The sequence below is a fragment of the Geotrypetes seraphini genome, chromosome 1 (assembly GCF_902459505.1).
Source record: "Geotrypetes seraphini chromosome 1, aGeoSer1.1, whole genome shotgun sequence".
NCBI lineage: Eukaryota > Metazoa > Chordata > Amphibia > Gymnophiona > Dermophiidae > Geotrypetes > Geotrypetes seraphini.
Genome location: NC_047084.1, coordinates 198256171 through 198272564, shown reverse-complemented (window position 1 = coordinate 198272564; position 16394 = coordinate 198256171). Strand labels below are relative to the sequence as shown.

The 16394-nt window shown below is 43.0% G+C and overlaps 1 protein-coding gene and 1 long non-coding RNA gene across 6 annotated transcripts in view; one reads left to right on the top strand and one right to left on the bottom strand.

Moving 5' to 3' along the window:
- Window positions 1-8172, top strand: part of LOC117360163 — a 49525-nt gene extending 41353 nt beyond the window's left edge. Inside the window, exons 2-3 of the long non-coding RNA XR_004539375.1 lie at window positions 2211-2290; window positions 8009-8172. This is a non-coding gene — a long non-coding RNA (uncharacterized LOC117360163). The remainder of the gene's footprint in view (window positions 1-2210; window positions 2291-8008) is intronic.
- FAM149A (family with sequence similarity 149 member A) overlaps window positions 1-16394 on the bottom strand; it is a 137779-nt gene that overhangs the window by 8970 nt on the left and 112415 nt on the right. For 2 of the 5 annotated variants that reach the window (XM_033943819.1, XM_033943850.1), the window contains exons 12-13: window positions 14164-14400; window positions 4710-4788 (exon numbers count right to left, since the gene is read on the bottom strand). In XM_033943819.1, coding sequence (XP_033799710.1) covers window positions 4710-4788; window positions 14164-14400 — 316 coding nt within the window. Of the gene's footprint in view, window positions 1-4709; window positions 4789-14163; window positions 14401-16394 lie in introns of those variants that run through there. The other 3 variants (XM_033943829.1, XR_004539360.1, XM_033943841.1) reach the window with 3 other exon arrangements.

Sequence of the window (16394 nt, the reverse complement as noted above, 5' to 3'; positions counted from 1 at the left end):
CGGTAGCTTGGATATTGATCTTTACATAGAGAGCTACTCCTCCACCTTTATGACCATCTCTGTCCTTCCTAAAAAGATTATATCCCGGTATGTTTGCATCCCATCCATGTGATTCACTGAACCATGTCTCTGTGATAGCAACAATATCTAGATCTGCCTCTAATATCAGGGCTTGCAGATCATGAACTTTGTTGCTTAGACTGCGAGCATTTGTGGTCATCGCTTTCCAGCTATTTTTCAGCGATAATCTCCTTTTTCGTATGGATTTTTGTGTCGTTTCACTTTCCATTGCAATACTAAGAAATGAGTTGCTGATATTGCTTATGTTGCAGCCTTTACTACTATCACATCTTTTCTTTTGCCGGGGGTGGTCTCTATAATTGTCCTTCGTACATACACCACCCCCACCTTCTAGTTTAAATGCCTAGAAAAATATTGTCTAAATTTTTCTGCAAGGTTTCTTTTTCCTGCTGTAGTAATATGTAGCCCATCAGTGCAATATAGCTTCTTGTCCTTCCATGTATTTCCCTATCCTCCTATGTACCTGAAGCCTTCTTGATGACACCAGGCTCTGAGCCATCTATTAAAGTCCTCTGTGTTTTTCACTCTTTGCTCTCCTTTTCCATATGCAGGCAGTATTTCAGAAAAAGCTAAAGTCTTTACAAAAGGTTTCACGCCCTCACCAAGCTCCCGAAAAGCTTTCTGTGCTGCAAGTGTGGAGTTGTTGGCCAGGTCATTTGTTCCCAGATGGATAACAACATCAGTGTTAAAATCCTTAGTTTCTTCCTTAATTATAGTCAGTATTTGCCTGGAACTCCTGGTAGCTGAGGATCCTGGAAGACATTTCACTATTTTGGTCTCCTCGCCCTGTGTTCCAAGGTTAATGCCTCTGATGATGGAATCCCCCAACAGTAATAGTTTTCTGTTTTTGGCTTTTTTATTTGTACTTAGGGTGCGCTTGTTCTCTTGAGTTACCTTCATTGGTTCCAGTCCCACCTCCCTTCTGTTTTCCTGAGTATCGCAGTGCACTAGTGGAGCGAAGGAATTCTGTAGAGGTAATATTAGTGAAGGTGGATGTTTCTGTGTTACATGTCGCAGTCTTCCTGAGCCTACTGTGACCCATTTATTCCTGGGCTGTTTTATTCTTTGAGGTAGAGGTGGTAAGTTGGTATGGTATGGTGGTAAGTTGGTAGTCTTCATAGTACTGGGCTGTAGAAGCAGAAAAAATCCCGCACAGTGGAGCATGAGCAAAGTGGCTATTCACTCCTCACCACTTGCACACTATCACCACAATCTCCAACAGGGCTCCCTGTTTCGCAAACAAGCTTCATCGGGGAATTGAGTGTAAATTATCCAGCTTCACCACCTATATGTCTATATGGGAAGTTATTTTTGGCACCCCTATTAGGCACTGAGGTCTTTTCTCCAATTTTATGTATGAATGTTGGTAATGCTGGGTGGACAGTTGGATGTTTTTTGGTTGTATACAGTATATTGACATCCTTTCTTGTTTGGGGAGTTTTTTTTTACATGATATAGCCAGTCATTTATTTATTTATTCAGTTTTCTATACCATTCTCTCAGGGGAATTTTTTCAGTTACTCAAGCATTTTTCACTGTCTGTCCAAGCGGGCTCACAATCTATCTAATGTACCTAGGGCAATTGGGGGGAGGGGGGATTAAGTGACTTGTCCAGGGTCACAATGAGCAGTATAGGTTTTAACTCACAACCTCAAGAGTGCTGAGGCTGTAGCTTTAACCACTGCGCCAGCTAAGGCATGCAGTCGGAGAGACCCGCCTAAAAGAAAGGTCTATCTTTGGTCATTAGCCTTAGTCAATGAAAATTGGCTTTGCCGGCTAAGCGTGAGTCACCAAACTTTGACCCAGATATTCAGTGATGGAGACCTCAGCACTGATTATCTGGAATTGCTGCTGACTGCAGAAGGCAGCCAGGCTGGCTCCTGCAGTTTCAATATTTGATCCATTGATTTTTAAAATACTTTTAATTAAAGATTTATTGATATTTTTCGACCTCTGGCTACTTTTTCTCCCTTCTGCGGAAGACCCTCGGTCCATCCTTATTCTTGGTATATCTGCCTTGATTTTTAGTGTAGGAATTTTGTTTCCTTTTTGTTCTGTGGTTTTCTAGTTAGATACCTAATATTTCCTCTACTTTCTTGGTAATTTGCTTTATATTCTTCTGCCTATAGATGTCAAGGAGCTGCATCCTAAAAAGACAAGCGTGAAGGATCAAAGTTATATATCTATGATGGGTACAGTCATCTTTAAGGTACAGTTCAGATCAGACAATGCAAGGCAAAGCATACAAAGAAGCAGCAGCATTATTTGGTGAATTTTTTTTTTATTTTTACATATACACAAAGGTGCTCATAATCAAAAAAAAAAAAAAGTCTAAAAAGTGGCCTAAATAGGTACTTGGATGATCAAAAAGCCTGATCGTCCAAGTACCCATAATCAAAGCTGGTTTTAGACATATCTAAAACCAGCTTAGGCCTTTCCCCTGCCTCTAAACACACAGAGATAAAAGAGGCGTTTTTAGAGGAGGGGAAAGGGTGGGCGGTGGGCGGGAGGTGGGCCGACCTACACCTAGGCGTACAACACGTATAACCAAAGATTTTGACAGGTTGCCTAGTCGGCACTTATACGTTTTGACTTAGACCAAGTCAAAACAGGTATAAGTGCCGAAAAAGGGGCCGCTGAGCTGATGGCAGCTGGCGCGATTAGTTCAGCGGCCCGGCAACCTACTCACCCCCCCTCTCCCCTGTCGCGATGCAATCACCCCTCTACCCGAACTGCCACGACCCGCGATGCCCAATCTCTCCTGCCGCGGGGTTGTGGCAGTTCGGGTAGAGGAGTGATCGCATCGCGACAGGGGAGAGGAACAATCTCTCCTGCCGCAATACATCACCCTCCCCCACACACTATTGGGGCAAGAGGGAGCCCAAGCCCTCTTGCCCCGCGATCCCCAACCCCCCACCCACCGAGTCCAATGGGGGAGGGAGCCCAAGCTCTCCTGGCCTGGCGATCTCCAACCCCCTCCCCCCACACACGATCTGGCCAGAAGGGAGCCCAAGCCCTCCTGGCCCGGCGACACTCTCTAATCTCCACCCTCCACTAAAATACGGGCAGGAGGGATCCGAAGCCCTCCTGCCCTCGACGCAAACCCCCCTCCCACGACTGCCCCCGAACCCCCGGTTGGGTCCATGTGCCTAAGGCCCCGATCACAGGAGGGACCTAAGACAACTGGGCCGATTTTGGTTGGCCCAACCGCCTCAAGCCCCACCTGTGGGCAGGATTTGAGCCGCCTGGGCCAATCAGGCCCTAAGGCCAACCATTCCCGAGATGGCTGGCCTGTCGGATGGACGGCTTGGCACCCATCCATCCGACCAAACATTTTAAGGTACGGGAAAGAGGGGTGGGGGGTCATGGGGTCAGCGGGGGAGTGGCGGGTCAACGGGGGGGGCTGATCAGGGGTTTGGGGGGCGATCGTGGGGGGGGTTACGTCGAGGGCAGGAGGGCCTGGGATCCCTCATGCCCGTATTTTAGTGGGGGGGTGGGGGTTAGAGGGTGTCGCCAGGCCAGGAGGGCTTGGGCTCCCTCCTGGCCATATCGTGTGGGGGGAGGGGTATTGGAGATCGCCAGGCCAGGAGGGCTTGGGCTCCCTCCTGGCTGGATCGTGTGGGGGGCGGAGGGGGGTTGGGGATCACGGGGCAAGAGGGCTTGGGCTCCCTTTCACCAATGTCAGTGAGGGGGTCGCGGTTCGCCAGGGCAGGAGGGCTTGGGCTCCCTCCTGTCCTGATTGTTGCGAGGTTCGGGGGTGCCGCGGGGAAGGAGGGCTTGTGCTCCCTCTTGTCCCCATGTCAGTGGGGGGGTCGCGGTTCACCAGGGCAGGAGGGCTTGGGCTCCCTCCTGCCCGGATCATTGTAGGGGGGGGATTCTGTAACCGGTGTTGTTTTTGACAGAGTCCAGCTTTTAGGCGAAGGACTGGCTCCTCCTTCGCCTAAAAGCTCTTGTTTTGGATATTTGGGGCTTAAGCTTTTTTTAGGTTGATTATATGGTGTAAGTTTAGATATACTGGTGGTCTGGGCGTTTAAACAGCTGAACGTAGAGGCAGGCCATTATTTTAAAAAAAACCCTCCTTTTGGATGTTTTTTTTGATAATGGACATTTTCCCTGCTTCTACTTTCAACGTTTAAGGCCTTAGGCCAAAAGGGGACTTAGAAGTTTTTTTTTTTATTATGCCCCTCAAAGCGTTCTCTGTAACTCCAGAAATCATTAAAAAAAAAAAAAGAAGCTTTATTCACCTTAAAATAAACGATTACAATTCCCTTGCTCCTCCTCTCTGTTACTGTCATAGAAGTAGGACACGGTGTTTCAAGGGTGTTTTGGGGAAACAGCACACACATGAATTCTTGGCTTTGTGTCCTTTAAATTGTCATCTTTATCTCTACATCCTATCTGTATTAGCTCTGTTATTCCAGATGCTGCTGACTATATTAAAGCTGCTCAAATGTCATATTGTGGGAAGTGCTTTAACATATAAGACATAAATATTTAATTTTCTCAAAAAAATTTAAGGTTGTTTTAATGCAAAAAATATATCTATATTCCAAAGTTAAGTGAATCAAGTATAGTGAAAAAATTGAAAGTTTTTATGCTTAGTCTGTGTTATTTTTGAATTCACTTACCTGCTGTAAGACCCTGACCAGTCCAAGTATGATTTGTGAAATCCATAGTTGTAAATGATCTTCTGTGAGGAGTGTCTGACTGTTAATAGAAATATATATATATATACTTTCTTATTTAATAAAAATACCAATACGAGTATATTTCATCACATATTAGTGTGGCAATATTCTGAAACAAAATTCTTAAAGGGGCAATTCTATAATTTAATACACACAGTTACACATGTTTTGCGCACATATGTGGCACCTTAATTAGCACTTATGCGTAAGTGCTAGAGCATATAACTTCAAGTGTGGCACATACACATGAGAAGGCCAAGGGATGTCACCAAGCTAAGCACACTACTTACAGAATACTACGGTGGTCATTTTAGACGCTCTATTTTATTTTGGATGTCTGAAAACTGGCATTTAGACGTTCATACTGCATGGATGTCCAAATCCCAATTTTACAAAGGCTGAATTGCCCTGCGCGCTAGACCTTAACGCCAGCATTGAGCTGGCTTAGTTCTAGCCGCGTAGTGTGGGTTTAGCGCGTGCTAAAAACACTATCACAGCTTAGTATAAGGAGCCCTAAAATTGCAGTATATTCATATGGCAAGGGGGCGTGGTCTGAGCATGTATTGGGTTGGAACTACATGTACCCAAAATATGATGAAACTAGGTGTGTCCAAAATATGAACATCAAACTCTGCTCACAGGAGGGGAAGGAATGTCCAAGTCTAAAAAGATGAAAAAACAATAAATGATGTCAAGTATTGCGTGTAAACAGTGCTGCTTTAGTCATAGGGAGAAAGTTCAAGCTGAACTCGAGGAAAAGCCTCAGATAGGGGCCCTACCACCACCACAATGGTGGATAAAGGTGGTAGGGTGAAAACCTCACTGGCAAAAACCTCTGTTAGCTCCCAGTTGTAAATGACTATAGGCAGGGCTGTCTAAGCTTGATAGAAGAAAAAAACTTTTCTACTTATCTTTCAATTGACCGGTACACCGACGATGGCCAGCGTTTCACTAACTTGCTGCCTCAGGGTGTAATCAGAGTCCGATCAAAAAAACTGAAACCAGAAAAGAAAATACATCAATATCTGGAATTAAAGCAAACTTCTCATATATTTTCAGAAGCTGTTTAGTCAGCTGCTCTATTACAAAAAACCCCCCGGGGGTCTGACGTCATTCCCCGGGAGTTCATAACCCGGCGCAGTCATGGTGTAGCCATCTTTTTCAATCTTTGGATTGCTTGAGACGTTGCGGCGTCCTACTAAAAGGTATGTCAAGGTGGCTTCTGAAAATATATGAGAAGTTTGCTTTAATTCCAGATATTGATGTATTTTCTTTTCTGGTTTCAGTTTTTTTGATCGGACTCTGATTACACCCTGAGGCAGCAAGTTAGTGAAACGCTGGCCATCGTCGGTGTACCGGTCAATTGAAAGATAAGTAGAAAAGTTTTTTTCTTCTATCAAGCTTAGACAGCCCTGCCTATAGTCATTTACAACTGGGAGCTAACGGAGGTTTTTGCCAGTGAGGTTTTCACCCTACCACCTTTATCCACCATTGTGGTGGTGGTAGGGCCCCTATCTGAGGCTTTTCCTCGAGTTCAGCTTGCACTTTCTCCCTATGACTAAAGCAGCACTGTTTACACGCAATACTTGACATCATTTATTGTTTTTTCTCGTGAAAGTGTTTTATATGAATACTGATTTTTTCACGGTTCCGAGTATTTGTGCAAGTCTAAAAAGATGGACATCTATATTTGTCACATCCAGGTTACTTGTCAAATCAGTTTTGACCGATAGTTTTTTTATGTTTGAAAACACACTGTACCAACAAAAATCTGGGGTTGCCATGGGTATTACTATGGCCCCTGCAGTAGCAAATTTATTCATGGATAAATTTGAAAGGCAATGGATATATATATCCCTCCAAATACTTTTATAAAATCAGTATATGGATGAGGTATATTGATGATATTTTTCTCATTTGGAAAGGGGAAGAGAACAAATTGATTCAGTTCTTAACATACATTAATGGTTGTCACCCTAAAGTAAAATTCACTTATGTTTACAACTATGAGCAGATCTCTTTTCTGGATGTCCAAGTGAACATTAGAGGTGACAAGTTTGACACAGAGGTATATTTTAAGCCCACTGACTGCAACTCAGCTCTTCTGTTCTCTAGTGCTCACCCGTGCTCACTCAAGAAAAGTTTACCTTATTCTCAATTTTTAAGAATAAGAAGGATATGTTCCTCTATAAATGATTTTAGGAGACAAGCTGATGTATTAAAACAAAGATTTCTGCAACGTGGATATCCCCCTAAGATAGTTAAAGCTGCCTATAAAAGGGCATATTATAATCACAGGGATCATCTATTAGCTCCTAAAATGAAGACACAATGTGATAAAGATCGGGTTATGACCTGTTTGTTAACATACTCGGGGAACAGTTACCAGACGGTACGTTCCCTACGAAACCATTGGGACATACTGAAAATCGCTGGAGTGTTTCAGGATTTTCATCTCCGGATAGCATACAAGAGAACACATAATCTTAAAGAATTATTATGTCCCCCTGTATTTTCAGAGGTAGATATAAATACTGTAGTGAGCCATCAAGGACATTATAGTTGTGGGGCTTGCCAGATGTGCAAAATTATGATCATTTCTAAGAAATTCTGTAACCCTACTGACAACAAGGAGTATATACTCAGACATTCTTCCAACTGTAAATCGGAGGGTGTAGTATACATCCTGCGATGTCCATGTAATTTAATTTATGTGGGGCAGACATCCCGAAGATTTAACATAAGATGCAATATTAAGAACCATGTCTTAGGAGCTCCTTTAGCCAAACATTGCATTGAGAACAGCCATGACTTCTTCTCTTTGAAAGCTATTGTCATTGAGATTGTGTACCGTAACAATAGAGGGGTAATTTTAAGCGATATTTAGCCCAACGGGAACAGCAATGGATTAACCGACTAGGATCCCTATCGCCAAAGGGTCTAAATAAACAAGTAGAATGGCAGCATTTCTTTTAGATTTATCATGAAACAGTTGGGTGATTAACTAGCTTATACTGTATCCCTTAAGGGTTAATGTCGGGAGGTTTGACGTCAGCACGTATTTACAACGTTCCTAGTCAGCACGTTACTGTGCTAATATAAATTGTATGCCGGTGCCATTTTGTCCCGGTTTGAAAAACGTCTGGTGGCTTGAACAGTAAGTTATTTTTCTGCTATTATTGAATCATAAGTTGCTATGACTATAGAAGTAATTTCTTGTTTACTTGACTGTATTTTAGATGCTTAATGCTGTTGCCGTTGGCCCTGAAGCAGTGGAGTGAAATACTGTATCCACGAAACGGCAGTGGCAACAATTTAACAGCAAACAATGTAAAATCTGAAGCTGAGGCAACACTGAAACACATAAGACCGAGATAAGTGCTCAGTTGCTGGTGTTTTTCATTACTGAGGAGTAGTTGCATCTACTTATTTAAGACTAAATTATTTAAAATATTTATTGAAGAGTATTAAAAATATTTACAAAAATTATTTAAGAAGATTTAAAAAATTTAAAATATATTCTTGGGTTTTTTGGCCAATGACTTGAGCTAAGGAGCTAAAAAACTACGCTGACACCTTCAGTCTGTGATCAAGACTGTGCATAGGCTCCGATTCTGAGACCTTTTCCCGAGCCTATCTCTTATAGAAAAAAACGATGCTAGTGGAGGCACTGTTCCTATGAAGTGGTATGTTTATACACCTTGGTTTTCCCAGTCATAATTTGGATGTTTCAGTGCGTTGGAAAGCTATTGTATGCAAGACACAAAATAGAAGCAAGGGTAATACATGGACTTTTTAGATATCTTCAAATACTACTACTAATTATTATCCTTTCTATAGCGCTGAAAGGCATACGCAACACTATACATTTGACATTTAATAGACAGTCCCTACTCTAAAGTGCTTACAATCTAATTTGCACAGACAGGACATATAGTGGTTGGGGAGTTTCTTGCAGAGAGAATGAACATAGTGGGAGTTAGGAGTTGAAAGCAACCTTGGAAAAGTGGGCTTTTAGCTTGAATTTGAATATGGCTAGAGACAGAGCCTGACATAATGACTCAGGCAGTCTGTTCCATGCATACAGTGCAGCACGATAGAAGGGACGAAGTCTGGAGTTGACAGTGGAAGCGAAGGGTGCGGAGAGCAAGAACTTGCCTGTTGAATGGAGTTCATGGGGGGGGGGGGCATAGGGAGAGAAGTGCTGAGTGAGGATCTGCTAAGGGGAAGTAAAACTCCATTGGAATATCCTACCTATACCAGCAAGGTATACCCCTCTAGTTGCTGATTAAAATATGAAGGCCATTTGAGTTTTACTTTCATCCTCTTTCTGTATAGGGATCCACAATGTTTATCCCATCTGTTTTTGAATTCCAACCCTATTTTTGCCCCCATCATCTCTACTGGAAGAATTCCAGGCATCCACTACCTTCTCCATTAAAAAGTATTTTGTTAGTTCAAATGATGTCCTCTGATGTCTCTGAAATACGGTGTCCAAAACCGAACACAATACTTAAAGTGAGGCCTCACCAATGACTTGTAGAGGGACATCAACAGCTCCTTTACTCTGCTGGCTAAGCCTCTCTACACTGCCTAGAATCCTCCTTGCACTGACCACTGCTTTGTTACATTTTTTCATCACCTTAAGATCCTCAGACACTATTACCCTAAGGTCCCACTCCCGGTCTGTGCATATCAGCTTTTCACCCCCTATCATTACATTACATTAGTGATTTCTAGTCTGCCATTACCTTGCAGTTCAAGGCGGATTACATAAGAATTGTCATAATATTACAAAATATATAAGGCGGATTACATAAGGATTGTCGTAAAATTAGGTAATACATAATGGGTAATTTGAACATTTTAGATTTGATAAGGAGTAGGTAGTATAGTAGGTGAAGCTTGGGACGGATCTGGTTGTGTTAAATAGGTTTTATGTATTTTTTGAAGAGTAAGGTTTTTGTTTCTTTTTTGAAGGTTTTGCAATCTTGGTCGAAGACAGCACATTGGTGAATTGTCTGTCTAGTTTTACTGCTCTGGTGGCCAGTAGGTTGTCATATAGTTTTCTTCGTTTGACATTTTTGGTTGGCGGATGTGCGAATAGTGAGTGGGTTCTCTTGTGTCTGGTTGAGCTCCTTTGGATTTTACCCCTCAAGTGCATCACTTTGCATTTCTTCACATTAAATTTTAACTGCCAAATATTTGACTGCTCTTCTCGTTTTTGTAGATCTCTTCTCATATTACCTACTACTGCTACTGTCCACTCTATTGCAAATCTTGGTGCCATCCAAAAAAAAGGAGAGTGTAGCTTAGCAGTTAGAGCTACAGCTTCAGCACCCTGAGGTTGTGGGTTCAAACTAGAGAATGACACGGTGGCGGTTACCCGCGGCTAGCCGCGTTTAGCTGCGGGTAACCCGCCAAAACGGGGAATGAAAAATAACAGTCGCTGCGGGGACGGGGACAAGGCCATTCACCGCCCGTGGAGCGGTGAATGGTCTTGTCTCCGCAGTGAAGCATTAAGGATCGCGCGGTCCCCGCAGCCACCGCCTGCCCCTAGCGTTTAGCCAGCTCCCTCCCTCCACCTCACCTTAAATTCTGAGTTTGCCGGCTTCCTTTTTCCTGAGCCGCACGTGTTCAAAAAGCCGTGCACGCGTGGCTGCGCGAGTCCATCAAGCTTCTCCTCTGACGCAACCGGAAACAGGAAGTTGCAGGAGAGGAGAAGCATGATGGACTCGCGTAGCCGCGCGTGAGCGTCTTTTTAAACACGTGCGGCTCAGGGAAAAAGGAAGCCGGCAAACTCAGAATGTAAGGTGAGGTGGAGGGAGGGAGCTGGCTAAACGCTGCGATCGGATAGGTGGGGGCTACTAGACCCTGTGATCGCGTTTGTTCCCGGCTCATACTAGGAAGGAGGGAGTGAAAGGAAAAAAAATTCTGGGCCAAGGGGATGAAGAGGGAAAGAAAGAAACCCACAGCAGGAAAGAAAGGGGAAGACAGGCAGGTAAGCCAGATGCTGGAAGCAGGGGGGGGGAGAAAGAGGGAAAGAAGCTAAATGGGGTTGAAAAGAAGGCACGCAGGTATGGAAGAGGAAGATAGGGGAAATCTGGACAGAGGCAGGTAACAGAAAGAGGGGAAATTATGTGCATGGGGCATAGGGACAGAGACATAAAGGGGACATGCCATGGGGATGGTATATGGACACAGAGGGGGGGGGGGCAATGGCAGATACATAGGAGAGATATTAGAAATGGGGAAAATAGGAACACAGAAGCGAGATGGTTTGTGGGAATGGGACAGGGACAGAGCTCGCAGGCTCCAGCGGCTTGCACAAATTACATTGTAACGTGCCACGAAAATAAGAGAGAGGGAGGTAGATAGATAGGCCACGCGAGAGGAGCTGAAGGATGGTAGAAAGGAACAGATGGTAAAGGAGGGAGGAAAGGATGGTGGTAGAAAGGAATAGAACAGACATTGAAAGAGGGTAGAGAGGAACAGACCCTGAAGGGAAATGTGGAAGACAGAGTGGGAAGAAGACAGATGCCAGACTATGGGGGAGCGGAGGGAAGAAGATGGGTGCTAGACCAATTGGGGGGAGGGTGAAGGGACAGCACAGTAACAGCAAATGGAAGACGCAGAGAGAAGACACACAGTGGATGGAAGGAATTGAATGAGAAGATGTGGAAAGCAGAAACCAGACAACAAAGGTAGAAAAAAAATTCTATTTATTTATTTATTTTTTGCTTTAGGATAAAGTAGTATATTAGTTGTGTTGATAAAAATTTATTAACAAAGCCCTGCCAGCTGAACATCTCTTTCTCTAGTTCAGCAGCCAGAACTTTGATTTATAAGGAAGGAATAAGCTAAATATTACAGTACTAAGGCTTATATGGATGCTGCGGGGACGGTGACGGGGCGGTGAATGGGATGGCAGTGGTGGTGACGGGGCGGTGAAAGGTATGGCGGTGACGGTGACGGGGCGGTGAAGGGAATGGCGGTGACGGGGCGGTGCAGAGGATGGTGGGCCGGGGACAGGGCGGTGACGGGGACAGATTTTTTTCCCCGTGTCATTCTCTAGTTCAAACCCTGCACTGCTCGTGAATCTGGGCAAGTCACTTAATCCTCCACTGCCCCAGGTACATTTGATAGACTGTGAGCCTACCGGGATAGATAGGGAAAATGCTTGAAGTACCTATATGTAAACCACTTTGAGTGTGGTTATAAAACTACAAAAAGGCGGTATACAAGTCCCAATCCCAAACTCTTTCTAGTAAACCTTCAGCAATGTCATTTACAAATATATTGAACAGAATTGACCCCAATAGCAATCCCCGAGGCACTCCACTACCAACCTTTCTTTCCTCCAAATTTAGAGCTAGTCTCTGTCATCTGTCAATCAACCAATTTCTAATCCAGTTCACTACTTTGGGTCCTACAGTGAGTTCAGACCTTTCAATTTATTTATGAGCCTCCTATGAGGAGCCATATCAAAGGCTTTGCTGAAATCCAAATGACTACATCTAGCATATATTCTTGATCCAGTTCTTTGGTCACTCAGTCAAAAAAATTCAACCAGATTGGTTTGGCAAAATTGTCCTTTGCTAAAACCATGTTATCTTGGATCCTGCAACCCACTTGATTCTAGGAAGTTAACAATCCTTTCCGTCAACAACAACTCCGCTACTTATCCAACCACTTTCTATCTTTCTTCTACTGTACATATTGTTAAATTCTGGAATGCTTTATTTTAAAAGCCTATTAATGGGGCTTTTATTTTAAAATTCATGTCTCCAGTTGGTTTCTGCTTTTTTGTTATTTTACTGTGACTATATCCTTCTCATTACAGTAAGCTCCCTAACTGGAGGGGGAACCTTAAGTGTCTGTGTGCTGAGTGAAAATTTTATTTTACAGTTGGCCACAGACATCACATTTCGATTATGTACTCCCCTTGGGTGACCCCCGATACCAACTAACAAAGGCTACTACATTTAGAAATAGTCTTGTAACCCTGTCCAGACAGATGTACATCTCTGCTCTTTGTAGAACCCCTAAAAATAATTTTTGATTGTGAAACCGAGAGTGAGATATTCATGCAAAGAAACCCTCAAATGCCACAGGGTTGATACAGTTTAATATGGAAGAATAGGCCAAAATTCCTCAAGGGAAATGTGCGAGACTGATCAATAGTTACAGGAAATGTTTATTTGAAGTTGTTGCTACTCAATAGAGTAAAGGGCTCAAATACTTTCTCACATGAGAATACTTTTCAATTTTTCTGTTTAACAAAACATATCCATTTTTCTGAGTTATTTATTCAATGGGGTTTATATTTCTTATAAGGGTTTATAAATTGTCCTATACTACAGGCCATCCTAGGGAGTTCACAAACAACTTTTCAGCATTGTATGTATATACGTGTAAATAAAAATATAAAATGAACCATGAATCATATATGGAATTAAATCAACAACCTCCAAAGAAACTTCTTTTCTTGCATTTCTAATAATTTTTTTTTGTGCTTTCAGAAACTTTATAGGGTATGAAAACTCACTGGATCTGCACAAAAAGATTGGTATATGAATTTTTTAAGATCACATACAAAAATGGACTTATGTAATCTTAAAAATAATGCACAGCATATTTTTGTTAATCAAGTAAAATGAATTCACAATCTTAAAAAGTTTTTCTAATTTCTCCAGAACCAGTACTGCAACTAGAACTTTGCACCGGCATTGTAGCAAGTACAAAACGCAGTGCAGGAGAGTGAACCCAACACTAAGGTATTGTAGAGGTTGTGAGCACATTCATTTCTCTCTAGATCACAACCACTGTTATGTCTATCCCTCTCTGCAGGGATCACTTCTAGGAATGAAACTAGAATTCTGTTTCTATTCTTAGTGAATTATTTGATCTCTCTATAGGGACTGCCAACTAGGACACCAATTAATGCAAATGCCCTTGTTTGTTTTCCTTCCTCTTCATGGGGATGCCTGAACTGAGAACTGAAAAGAGGCCACATGTTTATTTCTTACAGGGAAGGTCTAGTTCATTTGCAGGTTCACAGATGGACCATTTCAATTTCATACTCTTAACATTCACTCACATTTTGGCAACATTCAGTCAGTATGAGTAGATCAAAAAGGGAAGAAATCCTTTTGAAAATCAGTTCCAGATTGATTCCAAAAAAGAAATAATGAGGAATTTGTCAAACTGCTAGATAACTGGTGACTATAGAAAAGTCATGTTAAGAAAGAGAGAATACCAAAGGCTGTGCTCTGAGCCTAGATCTCCAGCCTTTACCAGCCTGCTTATAAATGTCAACCTCATTTCTGTTTGGAAGCTTTGGATCTGTGATTTTGATGAGCTGACTAAAGGCTAATGAGAAGGGAATACATACTCGTATATCGTGTGGTACTGTAATCCAAGCTTGGGTGCGGTCTTTGAACCAGGTCTCATTTGTTATTAACACTGTTTTAAACATGATATGCACAACAGAGCAACATACTCTAAATGTGTGAGTAGTATTAGGTCTTGAAAACTGATCCACGATGACGATTCTTTCTTTAAGCAGCCGCCGTCCTGTGGTATCAGGTACTGCACTTGACACTCGGCTCTGTGGGTATCTTCCTCTATGCTAAAAGAAAGAGAGGAGGGTTGAGGAATGTGACCATACATATTACTTACCTTAGACCCAAATTTCACCTTACATTTTCAGAAAATGTTCTAAAATCACAGCAATACTCCCAAAGGAGGGGCTGCCAAACCTCATATAACCAATTCTCCTAATAATTCCCTCCACTAATTTTCTGTCAGATGAAATTAGCCTCCTTCACTCCTGTCTATAACATAGTAACAAACGTGGAGAGGCATTTTCAATATGACATCTACATCCGAGTTTAGACATTTTGTGGAAGACTTACATTAAAGGTCCCATCATCCTAACCCCCTTAAAGTAGGTTATGTGGTGAGCCCTCCAAAACCCACCTAAAACCAACTGTGCATCACAACAATAGCCCTTATGCCTGCAGGTGGCACCTATATGATGGTCCAGTAAGTTTTGGTAGTCTCACACACTCCACAAGTGTAGTAGTTATAGTGGGATGTAGGCCTGGGTTCCCTTTTCTGCAGTCCACTGCCCTGACCACCAGGCTACTCCAGACACCTGCTTGCTACTCTAACAGAGCTGCCCAGAACATCTGAGGTGTCATACAGGAGGGTTTGTACAATTTCATGGAGTGACTGCTGGGGAAGTTCCTACATCCCTCCAGCAGTCATCTGAACAGTTTGAGTACCTTTTTGGCACTTATTCATTGTTAAGACTGGTCTAGTCCCAAACATTCAATTGTGCCTTGGACGTATTCTAAAATGTTTGATTATGGCAGAAAAAATGTCCAGGTCATAAGGCCATCCTAGTCCTACCCACACCATACCTATAAAATGCTCCTGTGAGATTTAGACAAACTGCAGATGAACAGCATAGAAATCCATCTAGAAACAGGACCCGTTATGCCACTTTTTGGATGTTTTTCATTTTTGAAAATGAGCCCTATAGCATAAGAAATAATTTAAGATAAAGACCTGAACAGTCCATCCAGTCTGACCAACAGTCACACTTATCAATTAATGATTAAACCAAGAATGAATCCGCTATAATAAAACCCTAAGCGCGCATGCACACTTCAAACTTCATGATCCGTAGCTCCTGTGGCGTTTTGTGTGTGGCGGTTTTCTGGTTCCTACTGCACATGCGGAGATACGCAGTTTGAAATGGCGACCACCACGGCGGCGACTTCCCCTCTTGCCCTCACTCCACTCCTCCTGCCCGCCCTCACTCAGTCTATGAGGACCACGGACGCAAGGACTGAGAGAATGTAAGGGAAAAGGGGTACTTCCACAAATGTCTAGGCCTCAGCACAAGGCCAGACCTGCAACGGAAGCAGCCGCAGTTTGGGAGCAGGTATTGATGGACAGGGGGAAAAGGGAAGAGGTGCAGCTGGACAGGGGGGAGGTAAAAAGAAGGAAGAAGGGCTAATGCTGGACAGGGGGAGCAGGGAAGGGGTGCTACTGGACAGGGGGGAGGTAAAAGGAAGGGAGAAGGGCTGCTGCTGGACAGGGGGAGCAGTGAAGGGGTGGTGGTGGAAAGCTAAGGAGAGAGAGAGACAGACAGACAAGACAGAAAGAAAGAAAGACAGACAGAAAGCGGCCAAAGAGAGAGAGAGAAAGAAAGAAAGACATACACATCTATTCTAGCACCCGTTAATGTAACGGGCTTAAAGACTAGTGTGATATAAAATGCTTGATCATGGTTTTAATTTTCTTTGGTTTCAATTCAAATAAATATTTTTCTTATTTTGATAGGGCTGCTAAATAATGCAGATTTATGAAGAGATTTGAAAAGAACTTGCTTGAGTCAGATAAGTTTCCTGGAACAGATTTAAAAATTTGAGTTCATCATAATTAATACATGGAGCTCTGCCATGTTGGTTATCTGCTTCTACATTTTATGAGCTTTTCCATTAGTTTTTTTTTCTGTGGCCTTAGGGATCTGGCCAACCGGAGTCTTAGGCCACTCCCAGTACACCCCAGAATGCACTGGGAAAGAAGCCTAAGATTCTGGTTGGTCCAGGC